At 40.3% G+C, this 14,991-nt stretch overlaps 1 protein-coding gene across 1 annotated transcript in view; it reads right to left on the reverse strand.

Moving 5' to 3' along the window:
* Nucleotides 1-1,883, reverse strand: part of THEMIS (thymocyte selection associated) — a 161,691-nt gene extending 159,808 nt beyond the window's left edge. The window contains exon 1 of the mRNA XM_055310142.1: nucleotides 1,793-1,883. Within this exon, the coding sequence (XP_055166117.1) occupies nucleotides 1,793-1,883 (91 nt within the window). The remainder of the gene's footprint in view (nucleotides 1-1,792) is intronic.
* Nucleotides 1,884-14,991: the final 13,108 nt, after the last annotated feature.

Consider the following 14,991-nt stretch of genomic DNA (forward strand, 5'->3'; position numbering starts at 1 on the left):
ATCTGATGCAAAATCTAGTAGGATTTCTTCTTTTTTTAAGAGATTTTATTTATTTATGCATGAGATACACAGAGAGAGAGAGGCAGAGACACAGGTAGAGGGAGAAGCAGGTTCCATGCAGGGATCCCAATGTGGGACTCGATCCTAGGACCCTGGGGTTATGCCCTGAGCCTAAGGCAGACCTTCAACCGCTGAGCCACCCAGGCATCCCTCTTCTAGGATTTCTTAAGTAACTAATTAATTTCTTTGAAAACTGATTAAAAGGTCTATGAATAGCTAAGTCAATTTAGAAAAAAGGAGTAAAAAACAAGGGGCTGGTCTATACATGAAATATATTTTAACATTTAGCCCAGAACCAGCATTATACTCACAGGGTGATTTGGGCACAACTAAAAAAAAAAAAAAAAATAGAGCAGTGGAATAGGAGAAATATTTCAGAGACAGACTAGTCCAGATGTGAGTACAAAGTAGGATTTAAAGTAGCAACACAAAACAATTGGGAAAGGATGACTAGCTTAGTAAATGGTCCTGGGAAATCAGGTTTTTTATATGGAAAAATCTAAAATTGGATCCCTCTACCTTGCATCATGAAGCATCCTCCAAGTGGGTTAAAGACTAAGTGAGAAATAAAAAACTGTAAAGTTTATATACAGTAATAAAAAATATGTTTGTAATTTCATATGCAAAGCTTCAAAAGCACAAACCATGAGATAAAAAATGATTTGGGGCTGGCTTAGGAACAAAGATAGATTTCATAATATTGTATAGATTTCAAAATATTTCACATAATTTACAAATGAATTAAACAAAACTGCATTAAGCTGATGATGACAGCAGGTGAGTGTGTGTGTGTGTGTGTGTGTGTGTGTGTGTCTGAACTAGATGTGACAGTTGTCAATCTTTATTTCATAATATAATATCTAAAACATTACTTTGTCTATGAATGGGAAAGATTTGCCTACCAACAGCTCTTTGACTTAATTTCCCAGTAGTTCTTCTGGATCTAATTCTACCACTATTGTGACCAGAAACGTATTTTCCTAGAAAATAACTCTTTGTCTTGCGTGTATTCAAACTCACTCCTTAAAGATGCGAGGGTATATTTTGTAGGCTTTACCATTCTTTTACTTATTGAATTTACATAGTAAGTCACATCAAAACACACTAACTCATTATTCGAGAATCTTAATTGAACTCTGACTTTTCAACATAGATTCTTAAAAATTATCTTGTGATTGGTAGACACTAATTTTTATACCTTCAAATAAGAACATCATTATTTAAGGAATTAGGATTTAGGCCACTACAGAAAAAGTGAGAGAAACATTGGTATAAGCAATATTGTGAAGTGATTAAGAGGCTGGTTAGTTTTTCTTCCTAAGCATTGTGTTTTTAATAATTGCTTTAAAAAGATCACTAAATTTTATTTTTTTATCTTTTGGAAACATAAACATGAATAGTAACTTTCCACTCCTGGAGTAATCACTCATTTCAAAGAAGAGACAAATAATCCACCATTCATGATAGACTGTTTGAAGACCTACAAAAAAACCCTCAAAAACCTTCACTCAATTCCTTTTCCCTACCTACCCCAGAATCCTATCTCCCTTCTTCTCGGGAGCACTCTTGGATCGTAGCCCTTCGTCAGTTAATTACTTCCTCTCTTGGGTGATGATGACCTTTCTTCCCATGGAACTCATATATTTTCTATTAAAATTTCCCCCCTCCAGATCCCAAGAGTGCAAGCCTTCTAAGCACTTTCTCGCCAGCCAAGAGATGGGAGGGTGCTTACCTTCAAAATAGATGCCTGACTGGACTTCTAGGACTCTTGGCAGGGTCCTGAGGTCGAGGGAGTGAACGAACTCTTCCAAGGACAATGCCATTGCTCTGGCTTGGGTCTTGCGCAGACCTGGCACTTACAGAAGCTTCTGGCGTCAGGGGGTCACTTGTTGGCAGGTGTCCTGGCTTATCATTCCTCTTTCAGGCAGGTGAGGATGTCACGCTTGAGTCCAACTGGGGTGGAGTAGTTCGATGTGGGGAGGACTGTGAGGAGGGAGGAGGAGGCAGGGGACAAAAGGTGTGATAGCTCTTTTTGTTCTCATTGTGGCTTCATTTCCTTCTGACACTGAAGCAGAACAGGATGGGGGGGGGGGACGTGGTAAGCACATCTGAACAGACAATGCCAAAAAAAAAAAAAAAAAAAACCAAAACGAGAGTTGATACAAAGCTCCCTCTGTGTGTGGCGAGGCCAGGTGTGCATGCACAGCACGGGCCACACTGTTTGGAGGTGGGGCTGCTTGTGGCTGTTGAACCAGGAAAGAACAGGAGAACAAGCCTGGAGGCTCATCTCCAAAATGGCACCATGTTCATTCCTGATGTCTTTAGCTCATTACCAAAGTCTGGCTTTGCGCCTTATTTGCATACTCTCAGTGCTTTCATATTAAATTTGGTTACAAAAGTGCCTTGTGTCAGCTCTTTTGAGAAATCTGATACTCTGAGGAGAGAGGATCGAAACCACTTTTTATTCTTCTGCATTAGAAATATTGCTGAATCTTAAAGGAGGTGGGGGAAGGGCACAATATGCAAAGTGATGCAGTAAATTAATCCGGCAAATTAACATGAATTTAGTGATCACCGCAGTATAGTGAAAGTGTCTGAATCTGTTGTAAGGAAACTGGGTTTCCTGGATCTAGCTCTGCTTTTGGTGTACACACCAAGGTGATTTCAGCCTTGTCTTCTCTGTTCTTCATTTGGCTCGATGATTAAATGAAAAGAAAAACAAAAGGAGAAGGAGTCCAATGAATCCAACGATTTGTTCCCAGGCTGAAATTCTGCACGTCTGATTCTGTGGCCCAAATTTTCGGGAGAGGGAAATGCCCAAAGTCAAAGGAAGCAAGAGAAGCCTCGTTGAAACAGATCTCAAAGATCTCCTCCCTCTCAGCCCTTTGCCTTTAGCTGAAACAATGGGTGAGACCTAGTATAGACAACTCAAGCTGCTATTTTCCAAGCCTCTTTAGGGACGACTAAAGGAAGACTAGTTGGTAGGGATACACGTGAAAGATGCCAAGAAGCTGCACATTCTCCTTATAAATTGGACTCCTGGCTCTTGGTTGAGCAGCTGTCACAGCCTCAGGCTGCAGGGAGGATACCCAGACAGACGGGGTCAGGGCTCCCCAAGGTCCACCGTATCCTTCACACAAATGACCAAGAGATAAAAACACAGCCCTATGTTGGTACAGAGCTTGCAAGATGCTTTCAGCTCTTATGATCATATTTGACATTGCAGTAACCTGCTTGGCTTCATTTCTTTCTTGGCGAAATGAGAATTTACTTACAGGGTCATGTTAATGGTTTTTCACTAGTAGCTTCCTAATCCCTCACTTGCAACTATTTTGTCCCCCAGAACTCCTCAAACTCGATCAGTGTGCCTCCCGAGCTCAGGCTCTTCAAATTGGCTGCAAATACTGTTTACAGCCTAACAGCACATCTCACACCATAGAACAGGTTTAAGAAAGGCTGCTCGGTGTGGTCTGGTCCTTAAAAATCATACATCCTTTGGAACTGGTGCTATGAGAAATTTCATTTCACACCTACTCCACTTGCTTCACTTGACCTCTCTTGCTTTTTTTTCTTTCTTTTTTTTTTTTTTAATTTTCCCAAGTCAACATTCTTTTCTACCAGCCAGTAAAGCTTTTTTTTTTTTTTTTTTTTTTTTAAACATCACCAATATCTTACCATTCTCTATGCTACCCCTGCTTCTGGTCTTTCAACACATGACCCTCGGTTTCTGTTACAACCCAATTCTCTTAAATTATAAATCTTAGTTAATAATGCTAACATTCTCTCAGTTTCCCAAACCTGAAGGCTACATCATGGGAGAGGCCATTTATGGCCTCCAAATCCCTCAAGCCCTATACTCGGTCTCACTCATTCTGCTCTTGTTCAGTATCTCCGCTGTTACTACTTTATTTTTTATTTATTTATTTATTTTTCTGCTGTTACTACTTTAGTCTAGATGGAAATCACTTCTAACCTGGTAAGCAAGGAAATCCTGACCAGAACAGCCAAGACAAAACTGACAAAGTATGAAAAGGTACTTGATTCACCAGGTAGTAAAATAGATGGCTAAAGCTGAACTTAAATAAAATCTTAAAAAAAAAAATCTGGTTTAGACAGAGGAATCTTTAGCAAGGTCACGTTGGATGGCTTATCATTAGTAATTGACTCAGTTGGGATCCCTGGGTGGCTCAGCAGTTTATCGCCTGCCTTCAGCCCAGGGCGTGATCCTGGAGTCCCGGGATCGAGTCCCAAAACGGGCTCCCTGCATGGAGCCTGCTTCTCCCTCTGCTTGTGTCTCTGCCCCTCTCTATGTCTCTCATGAATAAATAAATAAAATCTTAATAAAATAAAATAAAATAAAATAATAAAATAAAATTAAATAAAGCTGAACAACTGAGGGGCACCTGGGTGGCTCAGTTGGTTAAATGCCTGCCTTCAGCTCAGGTCATGATCCTGAGGTCCTGGGATCCAGCCCCACTTCGTCAGGCTTCCTGCTCAGCAGGGAGTCTGTTTGTCCCTCTCCTTCTGCTCCTCTCCCCTGCTCATTCTCTGTCTCCCAAATAAATAAAATCTTTAAAAAAAAATCACAAAAAAATAAAATTGAACAACTGAAACAGTAAATTACAAGTGCAATAATAAACAGTTTAATGAGAGCTTAGAAACAAAGCAGAATGCAAACAAGAATGTACTAAATGAAAAAGGTGAAATTCCAAAGCAGTAGAAAAGAATATCTTATGCAACAAACAGTTGTCAAATAAATTTTTGAATACAAGTTAGTTCCCTAAAATCCTATGCAACAAAATTAAATTTAAATAAACATTTAAAAAAGGAAAAAATAGAAAAATGTCTGGAGAGAGCAAGGCAAGAAGCTTTTCTAAGTATTAATGGAAGTCTTAAAGGAGAAGACTAATAGATTTGATGATAGACCTAGGAAATAGGTCTCTGAATCAAAAAGAAGCCTTAACAAAATAGGAGAAAATCACATACTTCAAATTAAGAGTTGGCATCCTGGATGTATAAAGAGCACATATTAATCAATATACAAAATAAAAATATTCAAGGACTTCTGCTCCCGACCACCAGCTTGTATCTGACCAACTCTCCAACCAAGGGCAACTAGAAAAGTGAATGATTTTTTGACACTGTTTGAAGGCACTGCAGAGCTATCAGAGCAGGTGGGACTGGAGAGGCCAAGACCAGAAAGGCAGGGAAACACAAGGAGGGGAACCCAACCTTCCACATCTCTTTGCATTTGTAGATTAATAATTGGCATCAAGAGAGGAGCCCAGGAGCAGAGCCTAAGTGATGGCTGAGGGGGAGGGAAGTTGAATGTTAAGCAGTTTCACACAGCCAGGGAGAGAAAAATTGGAAAGTGGGGCTAACAAGGCATCCAGGGAAACAGAGAAATGAGTGGTTCAGCACCACTTTTCCCCTTCAGGGTTTGGCTTGCCCATTCAAAATCAGTACGGGGTTGGTTGTATGAGACCAGTTAGAAAGTTATCGCTAAAAAGCTGACAAAAACCAAGCAGCACTTTCTAGCGGTCTCTCTGGTGGGAAAAGAGGGCCTGCTAAGGGGGAGGAAGGATTCCGGTAAGTGCCCTGGGTGTTCAGCTGGGGCCCCTGAGGGCTACTCGCTAAAAGGCAGGGGTAACTATTAATAGACAGGCCTTGCGAACACCCGGGCCCAGATCAGTTAGCTCAGCCCCCATTGCAGGAAGGTGATCTGCCCCATTTGAGCTGCGGGACAAAAGCAAAAGTCAATCCTGTCAGTGGGGAAAGCCACCAGAACCCTATAGTATTTTTAAACACAATGTCCAAAATCGAATAATTCAAAAAGCTCAGATACGGAGTCATGAGACATGTCGTTTAAAATCATTTAAATTAACATGTGGGAAACTAGAAGACAAGAAGGAGAATTTCAGTGGAGAACTGCCATCTATTTTTTAAAAAGTAGCAATCGAGGGGCCCCTGGGGGGCTCAGGGGTTGAGCGTCTGCCTTCCGCTCAGATCATGACCCCAGGGTCCCGGGATCAAGTCCCACACTGGGCTCCCTTGAAGGGAGCCTGTTTCTCCCTGGGCCTGTGTCTCTGCCTCTCTCTCTGGGTCTCTCATGAATAAATAAATAACATCTCTTATAAAAAAATATAAATAAAGGTATCAAACGAAATTCTAGAGTTGAAAAGTAACAATAACTGAAATGAAGAACTCAACCATTGGCTCTCACAGCAGACGGGACGCATAGTGAGAGAGGGTGCTTGACTGGCCACGGGGAAGAAGAAAACAGCCTGTATTGACAGAGAGATGCGGAGAGGTCAGCACCCTGTTCCGGGATGACAGGGGAGAGGCTCCGGGAAAAGATGGGGGCCACCCACCCTGGAGTCCCCTGCAGGCTGCCAGGGCCTTCTGTGTCCCAAGGCTCACTGTCACCCGAGGGACAGAGCACACCAGCCCTCTGAGGTCGGGGCTCCTGCGACCACCGGGCAGCTTTCTAATGACCCTGGAGCCCACTCCTTAGCCAGGGACCAAATGCACACAGTGAAGCTTTTTGCAGCCAAAAACATAAAATACAATAAAAGCGTACAAGTGGACCAGTGCAGTTCGAACGTGCATCGTCCAAATGTCAATTGCACCCAATAGGTAAGAGAACGACCATACATTTAATTCATCAAACCCATGGATGGCTCAGGGTGAAGTAGGTCATCAGAGGCACTGCGAAGTGAATCTATCCTGAAATCAGTTTGATCAAGTGATTTTACATCTAAACCTAATCAGATACACACACAGAGTTTTTTATACCATTGATTGAGGCATTTATTACTTTGGCAAAAGAAAAGGGGTGGGGGGGAATCTAAAGTACAAGAATGGAGGTTATCTACATAAGTTATCCCCATGATTGTAGGCTGCGCTGCCACTAGAAAGCGTGTTTTCAAAGAAAAGTGTTGACATGAGAAAAATGCCAACAATATAATCTTAAAAATTAAGTAGAAAGGAGAAACAGTACAGGAAACAAAGTCTAGAATAGGAACCAAATGTTATATGTTTAATATGCTTGAGTGGTTTTATTAGAAAAATTAAAAAGATTCCAAGTCAATGAAATACTGTTTTCTTTTGCATAAAGAAAGATTACTTTTTTAATTCTGTCATTTCTAACACTTTCATTTCACTGCTTTCACCTAAGCTGCCTATTACTCTATCCCTCTTTATTATCTGGTGGACGTTTTCATTGTCCTTATCTTACCTTTATACTCATGGCTATGCTCTTTTCCTTGAAATACTCTCTTTACTTGGCTCGCCTCAGTTTTCATTCTATTTTTCTACTTGCTCCTTCTAGGTCAGATACATAGCTTCCTTTTTCCCTTCCTTTTAAATATTGTCTTCTTGCTCACATTTATTTGGGGTATTAAATGCAATTTTTACCTTAAATGCAATCAATGTATGATGTAAGATGAAGCACCAAAAGGGCCAAGTTTAAGAAAACAAGGTTTCTCGGACAAAGGGCCCAATGGAGAGCAGGCTGTCCCATCTCTGGCCAATTGTTGTCAGGAAAAATGATAAACCCTGTGGTGCTGGCTTTTAAAAATAATAATAATAAAAAAAAATGATGTTTTCTTGTGAAATCACCTTCACATGCTCGCAGTTAATTCACATTTTTAAAAGTGATGGCCAAATTAATACTTTTATGTGAAATTACCTGATGTTTTTACCAAAAGTTTGTGACTTACTCTCAGAAAAGGAAGTATTGACCAAAAGTAAATCAATTAAAGGGCTCTCCATTATGACCTCTGACCTGTACCAGAACAGCGATGGCTTCTAAATATGTGTCTCTGGCCCTAATTCTTTACTGAGATCCAGACCTATATAAGACTTTTTGGATATTTTTCAAATTTTATATTCAACATGCCCCAAATTGAATGTTTTGTTTCCTCTGCTCCCCACCCTCCACCTCCAATATCTGTTCTGTCCTCCTATACTCTCTCTCTCAAAATAGCAACAACCTCCATCCAATTTTCAAGCCAGAATCCTGGGTCTTCTCAGTGACATTTTCCTCTCCATCATACCCTCTATCAAACAATCAGTGACGACATCCAGGTGTATTGCTGGGATATTTCTCCCACCTTCTACTTCTCCCCAAGGCTATTTAGCACCTACGTGATGAAGGCCACCACCATCTCCTACCGCCTACATGTGGGTAAAAGCTCTTAGTTCCTAAAACAGCCTTCCTCACTGTGAAGTCCACTTGACCTTTCTAAAGTATTAATCTGACCAAATTCCTCCCTTCATTAAAACACTTCTCTGAAATGAACATAACATTTTTTTTTTGTCAACCATACCTCAAACAACAAAACTTTAGCAGTTTACTCTTCAGCGGTTATTATTTGGGGACTCTCTGTTGCAAGAAATAGGTTGTACGTGACAGGAGCTCAACTCAAGCAGTGTGCTCCACAGGACTTGTGGCCACATCCTGTAAGTGACATTTGCTCCTTTCTTTTAGGAAAAGTAGGAATAAAGACTTGTGACTGAAAGCTTTTGTAAGCATCGCCAGTGGTTGAGGGCATCTCTCTCAGAAAGATGCATTTCACGTTATTCCAATAACTGCAACATGCTTGGAAAGTTTCCTGCAGAGAAGAAATCTCTGTTCAAACCCTGAGCTTGCCTCTCGATGTTTCTACCAAAGACCAGAGATGGTCTTGCCCATTAGCCCACCTAAGAGGAAAGAAAAGATAGAGTTACAGCTAATGCTATGGTTGCTAATCATATCTGCCCTAAGAGAAGTAGCGTTGGAGAAAAAAGAAAGAAAAGCTAAAAACAAGCTTTGCTCAAGGTGTCCATTCCTTTGTTAAACGCTCAGCAGCTACTTCGCTAAAAAGTGAGAACTAGCTGAACATAAAGACCAACAGATAAGCAAACAAAACCTCCTGAGACTAAACTTAGAGATGGATCATCCTGACTGGTATCGAAATCCCTTGATTTTCTAAAACATTCTCCTCGTTGTTTATTTCTGAAGTGGCAAGAAATGAGTCCTTTCCTAGAAAATAGGAATCGCTCCCTAATTTCGGCTTAGCTAAAATTGGAATTTATTGCTTCAAGTCATTGGTGAGTTAGGAAGCAGTTGTAGCTACAGGATGAACTGCTTCTGGCTCCTGGTACCTCCTCAGAGCTCCTTCTGGTGCTGGGGGTGCATTTCAGTGAGTTGGTGCTGTAGGGCAACACCTGACAACTCAAGCCCTCTATCTCCACAGACCCAAGGGCGATGGAAGGAGCACTCCTTTCTCCTAGTTGTGCCAGCGGAAGTACCAGGGGAAGCTCTGACCAATTCCAGCTGGGCCGCATGTCCACCTCTCAACAGGACACTGTGGCTCACGCATGGGAAATGCGCTGGTTGCCCAAGTCACGTTCATGGATTTTTATTAGGCTGTTGTCCCAGGTAAGTCACAAAAATAGAGTTGGGAGAAGAGAGGTCTCAAAGGAAAATCGGTGTGCCGTCACCAACAAAAGGAGACAGAGGTGCTTGAGGGGCAAGCTCCTGGGGTGCCCATCGTCGGGGCCCCTGGAGTGATACCTGGCTCCCAACCTGCAGTGCTCAAAGCACCTCCTTCTCCCATCTCCAGCTGGAGAGAGGATTATGCACATTTTAAATTTATAGCAAGTATGAATTATTTTAATAATCTCGAAAGTTGGGATCCCTGGGTGGCGCAGCGGTTTGGCGCCTGCCTTTGGCCCGGGGCGCGATCCTGGAGACCCGGGATCGAGTCCCACGTCGGGCTCCCGGTGCATGGAGCCTGCTTCTCCCTCTGCCTGTGTCTCTGCCTCTCTCTCTCTCTCTCTCTGTGACTATCATAAGTAAATTAAAAAAAATAATAATCTAGAAAGTATGTTAATAATTAAGAAAGAAAATTAAAGCCTGCTGCAAAACTACCTCTTCATATTGTCCAAATCCACACGGCACGTCATTAAAAGGCTTGCTCAATCAAAACCTCTCCCTCCCTCCTCTGGTTTCTCTGCATAAGCATCTCCCAACCCGTGGGTGTGCGCCTTCCGCAGGGTCCCGGTGTCAAAGCCCCGGCTCCCAGCCTGCTAATTCATCTTTTGAGTGAAGCTCAATGCAGGGCTCACGTTTCTTCCCAGGTAGCTTTCTCCTTGTGGTTATCCTTTTCTCTACCCTAAGGCTTAATTGTCTTTTTCTGAAAACATTTGTTGAGCCTTCTCTGCATCTGTCATCATAAAAGGCACTAAGGGCATAAACAGCCCTCAGGTGAAGTTGCATTTTAGCAGAGCATGCACAGAGCTTGAGAATCCGAGTCTAGTGTATACAGCCCTCCGTGGGGGTGAACAGGCTACTCTATGGGAACACACAGGAGGGACACCCAGCCCGGGTGCTGGCGTACGGGATGGGGTTCCCCAGGGACAGTGTTCCTGAGGCTAATTTTGAGATGTAAGTGGTGGTTGGGTAGCCAGTCCCGCTCACCCTGTGGAGGGTTTCCTCAAAGGATGGCTACTTTTCCATGGACTTCGGCCCATCGCCAGGTCATGCAGAGCCAGGGCCAGGCTGACACGTGGATGCTGCAAAGAGGGACCGTGTGGATGGGGGCACCCCGCGAACACTGCACTGACATTTCCCTGGCTGCAGAGCTCAGCTGCTTCCTTCAGAACCGTAATGACGGATCAGCATGAAAACTCCTTCCTCATAAAAGCTATATTCCATTTTCTCTCTCCAAATGCTGAAGTTTCTGGGATAGAACTCTATGGTTTTCTCCTGACATTTACATGGCATTATTCAGCAACTGCAGGATGCCTGTAGAAAAGACAGTCACGCTTTACCACTTCTTTTCTCTTTCTCACGTACTTGTTCTATGGGAAAGATAAGCAGGGATGTCGTTTACATATCAGTGGGAGAGCAGAGTCTCTGAGAAACAATTCAGTCTGAAGCATCCGAAAAAATACATTTTAATAGATTTAAAATAATTTTGCATTACAAATTAAATATTAAGTTCCAGTCTCTTTAAAAGATCAAGGTTTTCATTTCAGACTTAAAAATGTTAAATTATATTAAACATAAATTATAAAATAAAATCTATTAGAAAAATGAAATACTAAATGCATGTTAAATGTGAATTATTTAGTTTGGTAAATTTAACTGAGGCTGTGTATTTCTTTAATCCAAGCCAATTTTGTGAGCAATAGACCCTCTACTTAACCTGCCAGATATACATATATTGTTCATTCTAAACTTTTTTTCAGCTGGTACCACCAGACTGAGAAAGGGACCAGGTGACTAAAACTCTGGAGTATCAATAGCAGATTGATTATAGGGAGAGTGATAGAGACACCAACAAAGATAAGCAAATATCTAAATATAACATAATGACCAATGCCTCTCTCTCTCTCATATATGTATATATGATTTATAAATATATCATATTATATATCATATTATATATAATATATAAATATCATATTTATATATATAAGATATGGTGAGTGTTGTAGGTTGGTCAGGATTCCTACTTCCTAAAGTATTTTAATAACTGAAGACAGTATTTTGCTCACTTGGCAAATAAGCAATATGTATGGTTGAGTTTATTATATTTCTCAAAGTTCCCCTAGTCTACAAACTAGGCACATAATAGACGAGCTGAGATAATTTCCGAAGTTACAAAAGTTATATATCTAGTGACATGATAACCTGAGTCAGGAACTACTTACGGAAAGAAACCAATTTGTTGAGAAACCATACCTCCCCCTACCCCAAGTAAAAGTCTCAAAGAAAGGGATTAAAAGGATAGCAGTGTGAGACATTTACAGATTCACTTTATATAAAAAGAATGACTTTAGATTTTTTTACTTTTTAGCACATCCAATTTCTTTCCCTTTCTTTCTCTTTCTTTCTTTCCCTCTTTCTTTTCTTCCTTTTTTTCTTTCTTTCTTTCTTCTTTCTTTCTTTCTTTCTTTCTTTCTTTCTTTCTTTCTTTCTTTCTTTCTTCTCTTTCCTTCTTTCTCTTTCATTCGTTCTGTTTTTTCTTTCTTTTTTTCTCTTTTCTACACATGAAATCCTTAAGAACAAATGAAGTAAAAGGCTTATCTTATCTTCATCTCCCTCAGTATGGGTATACTATTCATTCATACATAAATATGTGATACAGTTATATAATCACTGTGTCCATAATATACATATTATTCATAATAATAGAGTTAGATTCTTTTGTCAAAGTGTGAGTTCCATCCTGGAATTCTTGGGCAATTATCACTTTTATAAGCTCTTTATCACCTAGCAGTGAGATGCCTCATTATCTTTTCTGAGATACAAAAGAGAGACTGAAGAATACGTATGAGCGTTAAATTCCAAGTTAATAACTATGTTCTGCTGTTGTGGAAGTATTCAAATACATGCTAACATATGAATATGTACAAGAACTGGAAAAAGAATTTTAAACAATGGTAGAATGAATAAATGCATCAGGGTCTACTCCTGCATTCAAATACCATGCAGAGTGAAAAACAAATTACATACAAATGTACACACCAACAGGAGTGAATTTCAGAGATGAGAATAAAAGAGGTCATGAAAAAATACAAATATAATAACATCTAATGCAAATGTATATTTCAATTAATATATAGTGTTATAAGCGAAGAAATAAGAAATACAAGAATCAGAATACTACAAAAATTGTAGAGGAGCAGGAAAGAGATGTGTTGTGTTCAAGGACCTCAAAGTTAGTGGTAATGGTCTAGTCCTTAAGCTAACCAGGTGTTCATTATGATAAATATAATTATTATTGTAATTCATTAAATGTATTAAATAAGTTCATAAGCTTATGGACTTAGTTGTCTAAATAAAATTATAAAGTTGAAATAACCAAAGCAATATACTCATTTATTCATTTATTTGACAGATGTTTGCTGCACTTGTACCATATGCCAGGCCCTGAGCTAGTTGTTAGAGATTCTACTAACCCCAAACAGGTCATGATCTCTTCACTCACGGAGCTAACAGACTAATATTTGTTTATTTGCCAGCAGTGGACAGTCAGATATGCTCTCAAAAAAAAATGTCATGAGCTTAGCAGCCATGGACAAAGCTTATCCCCCCTGTCTCACCTTCCTTTGGAAGCCCTACTCCAATCCAACCCTGAAGCATGTACTTAGCTTAAAAGGATGGAAGAACTATGGAAGTCACCTTGCTGTTTCCAAGCTTCCATATCATCCCAGAATCCCTTATGTCCAGGACTAGTCTGGAAATCTGAGCCCTCCTTTGAGAAAACTTAGACATCTAGACTATGACTTGCTTCTGTGGTCTAAGTTGAATTATGAACAAACACAACATATGACTGGAAAACATTGAAAAGCATTAAGCCAATGTAAAAAGAAAAGCTATGATCTTCCTGAAAATATGACAAGTGCCATATGCCTTTTGGTATTCTAGAACTTCCCTACAAAATCTTTGTTTGTCTCACTAAGTCCAATCTGTTTAGTATGGAAGTTAAGGCCTCCAGAACCCAGCCCACAACTCCAGGGCTCCCACCATGAATCCCGTCATTTTGGCAAAGTCACCCTCACTCTTTCGGAGCACGTGTCCCTTATGGGGTGGGAAAGATTGCAATCGTCTGCATTTCTCAGCAACCTGACCAAGTTAGGCATTCACCCCGGAACAACCTCGGTGGCCACGTGACCACAGCCCTCTGGCCAGGTCGGGCCCCAGCCCCATTCCCACCCTGGGTATGAAACAGCTGGAGAGACGGGGAGGTAAGAATGGATTCCTTAGAGAAAAGCAAAGAGATCCTGGGTGGGAATAAATAATGTCTCCTATGTTCATCATTTAAGTTCCAACTAGGATTCTTTTACCTCCATGAAGTCTTTTTTGACCTTTAAACTATTTTCAAAAATCTCTTCTTTCATAGAAGTCTCAGTAATCGACCATCTCTTATTATGCGGCCTCTTGTATCCTTTTCTCAGTTTCTGGATTTAAAATTCTAAAGGGAAAGGTCCACGTCCAGTTCAGCTGCAAGCACTTCACAGCTCCAAGTACTGTACTAAGGATATTTTCTAAAAAACAACCCAAATAAATGGCCTTCATGTATTTGTTGTACCTAATTGAATAATTTGAAACTGATCCAGATGAGGTTGTGCCTCCACTCACCTCTCTTTTCCTCAATAGGAGAAAACTGAGTGAAGTTGTAGCCACATCTGGCCACAGGTCAATGCAGGGCATTTGTCTCATCGAGAGTCTTCTCTGTTGAAGCAGGACTGGAAATTCAGAATCTTAATCCGTGGAACATTATTTACTCTGTATTTGAAGCAAATACTGACCACGTAAAGAGGCTAAATATTTTTGTCCTGAGCAATATTTTATAGCTCATTCCTGAGAATTCAGCCACATGTACTGTATATTCCTAGACTACTGCTATTGAATTGGTAATGACAATCAAGGACTGTGTTATTTCCTTGGACTTAGTCTAGAGGAAATATTGCTCTCAAATTCCTTACTGAACAGTACAGAGAAATGGTAGATGGTAAGTCTTATGCTGCGATTCCTCTAAGGGCATATCTGTGAAGATACTAGGGAAAATGTATATTCTTTTTTTCTCGTCACTTTTTAAATCTCTACAACATGAATCCCTTATGCTCTGAATTATTTCACATAACGACAGAGTTTAAGGAATAAGTAGAACCTCAAAACATAACTGTATGACCTCTACAAAGTCGTATTTTGCTTGAAATAAAATATAAAAAATCCCAAGTACAATATTTTATAAATGCACGTAGTTTGGTTAGAAGAGCAACTGACTCGAAACATGATTTGACCTTCTTTATGTATTAGTGAACCTAAAGAATTGCTACATTTTGGCATTGGATTATTTTGAGAATTAACTATGTATTATTTTTTCCAGCTTTATGGAGGGATGATTGAGATATGAAACTTGAAGATGGGCA

Source organism: Nyctereutes procyonoides, unplaced genomic scaffold (assembly GCF_905146905.1).
Source record: "Nyctereutes procyonoides isolate TBG_1078 unplaced genomic scaffold, NYPRO_anot_genome, whole genome shotgun sequence".
Lineage (NCBI taxonomy): Eukaryota > Metazoa > Chordata > Mammalia > Carnivora > Canidae > Nyctereutes > Nyctereutes procyonoides.